General features: G+C 43.5%; 1 protein-coding gene across 1 annotated transcript in view; it reads right to left on the bottom strand.

Annotated features, from left to right (window-relative positions):
- Positions 1-3,062, bottom strand: part of MGAT5 (alpha-1,6-mannosylglycoprotein 6-beta-N-acetylglucosaminyltransferase) — a 416,629-nt gene that overhangs the window by 155,294 nt on the left and 258,273 nt on the right. The window contains exon 7 of the mRNA XM_045287418.1: positions 2,428-2,597. Within this exon, the coding sequence (XP_045143353.1) occupies positions 2,428-2,597 (170 nt within the window). The remainder of the gene's footprint in view (positions 1-2,427; positions 2,598-3,062) is intronic.

Below are 3,062 nucleotides of genomic sequence, written 5' to 3'. Positions count from 1 at the left end.
AAGAGACCTTGTGCAGGAGATTTGCCCAGTGCAATGTGTCATTTGATCTTTTTGACTGTTGCTTCCATGAGCACTGATTGTGGATTCAAGCAAAATGAAATCCTTAACGACCTCAATCTTTTCATGAAGATTTTTGCTTTATTTCCACCTATGGTAGATATAACCCATCCTGTAGGCCGTCATCTTTGAATTTCATTGGTAAGTGCTTCAAGTCCTCTTGCTCTACAGCAAGCAAGGTTGTGTCACCTTCCTACGTCAAGTTGTTAATGAGCACCCTTCAATCTGGAAGCTGTGTTCTCCTCCATTTAGTCCAGCCTCACAGTTTACTTGTTCAACATACAGGTAAGTATGGTGAAAGGATTCAACCCTGACCCAGATCTTCCCTGCCTCTAAACCATCATACAATGGCTCTTCTGTCTGTGTGCAGTCACCTAGGAACTCCAAAAAGACTTCTGTCCCATTCCCAAAAGCTGCGGATCAATTATCCTGAGCTTAGGAATTGAAACAAACAAATCCCAGGTAACCCTATGCTGGCAGATTTGGGAACTACTGCTGTATGCTACTTCCTAAGTATCTTCTTTAAAAAACGGCACCTGGCCCCAACGGCAGCATGCTTAAAAACTTGATGGGGTTCTTTTCACTCACAGGATTGTCTGCCTGATTTAAACCCCTACAGGTCCCTCCTGTCCCCATCAGGGAGAACTTATATTCTTCCCGGCGCTTCCTCAACTCTGCCCCGTACTCCGTTTGCTCACCACACCCTCATTCTTTCACGTCTGTATGCCCTCACTGAATTGACTGATGAACACATATTGGCCAGGCATTATTTTAGGCGCCAAATACAGTGAATCATGTCCACCCAGCTTGGGCACCCAGCCCTCAATCTGTATTTATCAAATTGGACCACAATTATCCGAAATCAGCAGCAATTTGCTCATCAGGCCATCTCTGCATACACCCTAGCAAGGGTCAACCCATAGAAAACAGGGAAAAAGTAGTTGCTAAATGTTCAACATGAATCCAGTTTATAATTTCTATACCTACGTGCTTTAAAACAAGCACGAGGGAGGCAACAATAAGCAGCATGATAAAAGTCAATAGTGGTGATTAAGGGTTCAGGGGACCTCAAGTTTATCCACACCTGAAACTGGCCAATGCAGTTAAAATCACAGGCCTTGATGTCAGACAGACACAGCGTTCTAGGCCTGGCTCCTGTGGACTACCCACGTGACACTGAGCTATTAATTCACCTTTGTTGTTTAGTCTGTTTCCTCATCTTTAACATTCAGGTAATAACAACAACTATTCCTGGGCTTAAGGACTGAGCAGATAGAATATGTACAATGTTTACTATCTGGTGCACATTGAGTGCGCAACAAATAGCTGCATATAGTTATCATCAAATGATGGCTGTCATAACTGCAGATACTACTATTTAATATTCAAGCCTTAATTACAGCAGCTGGTGTACGGAAATCATCGGACAAACGAGAGCTGAGTTTGGTCTTATTGATACTTTGCTTTCACCTTAACACTATCACTAACGAGGTGTAGACCTTGGCCCTAACACAAGCGACCTCTCAGGGCATGAATGTCCGGGACAATACAGCAGGCACAGGGGCACACAGGCATTGTTTTAGCATCCTTTCGAGATGCTCATTCAGAGTATTGTTGCTGAAAACATTTCCCATTTTTTCAAAAGCCCATAGGAAAATGGAATTGGAATATAATGGAGAATATAATGGAATTCTCCAACAAACTTCTTACATCCCCCCCGAATTGTACCATGAAAACCTTGGCCATTGGGGTGAGCAGTCCGTATGGGTACTGGTTCAGATAGGGTGAAGAACACCTAGGGGTCCCTGTTTACCTGTCTCCATCTACAAGGGATTAAGAGGAGGCTAGAGTTTGAAGAAAGTTTCAGTGAAGTAGTAAATGAAGGGGGCGTTTACAGACTCATGGTTGAAAGTTGTCTAATTGAAAAAGGATTGAATGAGGGCTTTCAGGAAATTCATTCCATCCAAATTAAATTATAAACAGGAACCTGCCCTGTTTTAAGATTTATAAAGCTTGATGCTGCATGGGGAATGGTATGAATTTCATCAAGAGACAGGGAATTAGGAAAGTCAACAATGTTTTATGCTGCAGATGTTGGAAGCACCTGTAATAGCAAAGAATAAGCTCCTTAGTTTGAATTTTCCGGCATTCATTTATGAGGCCTCTGGAGCCTGCCGCTACAATGAAAACATATTATCCTTTTCACGGTGTATGTATTTAGCTCCTGAAAATCATCTTTTTATCTCCTGTTTAGTGAATTATCACTTCGCCCCCTCCTCCCCGAAGAAACTGCACACTAATAGAGGATTTTAAGAGTTTACGGTTTCGTTTTTGTGTTCTGATTTTAAAATTGAAAAGTAATCTCCTTACTCCTTGAGCTCCGCCAGTGAAGCTGAAATCCTAATGTCATGGCCCAGTAAGTACAGAGATGTAATTAAATCGCTCCATTGAACTAGTTCACCGAGAGGCCCGCCGCTGAAAGCCGTCTCTGCGATCTTAAATCCAGATTCCTTGGTCAGGAGTCCCAGGTGAACGAGGATCTGGAAAACAACAAAAGAGGCACATGCTGATTCCCACTGAGCCCAAGACACGTTCCACTGCCACACACCAAAGAGCCATCAGCCAGTTCTGAACTCATGCTGATATTTTACTGAAAGCTCACTGTGGGGTGTGCCGTTTCTCTGGAAGGAAAAACAGAACTGCTGCCCTATGGCAGGGCAGGGCTATGCACATGAGCTGTGAGGAGATACACCTGCTTTCAAAAGTGGGGCATACCTGGAGCATCAGAGTGAAGGGCAGCACGCGGGAGAATATGATTGTGTCTGGCGGCAATTCTGGACTTTTTTCCCCCTTGGCAGGAATATTTTAACTTTCAATATGAACGTTTTCAAATACATACACCAGTAGCCATAATAATCCAGGACATTCTAATCTATGAGGGTAAGTAAACGAATACAGTGAACCCTCGCCACTTCGCGCTTCGACTTCCCCAGCTTCGCTCTATC

The sequence above is a fragment of the Echinops telfairi genome, unplaced genomic scaffold, assembly GCF_000313985.2.
Source record: "Echinops telfairi isolate 266 unplaced genomic scaffold, ASM31398v2 ScPeMD7_15;HRSCAF=58, whole genome shotgun sequence".
In the NCBI taxonomy this organism is placed as follows: Eukaryota; Metazoa; Chordata; class Mammalia; order Afrosoricida; family Tenrecidae; genus Echinops; species Echinops telfairi.
The sequence above is the reverse complement of the archived record's forward strand: the minus strand, read 5'-3'. Positions and strand labels throughout refer to the sequence as shown.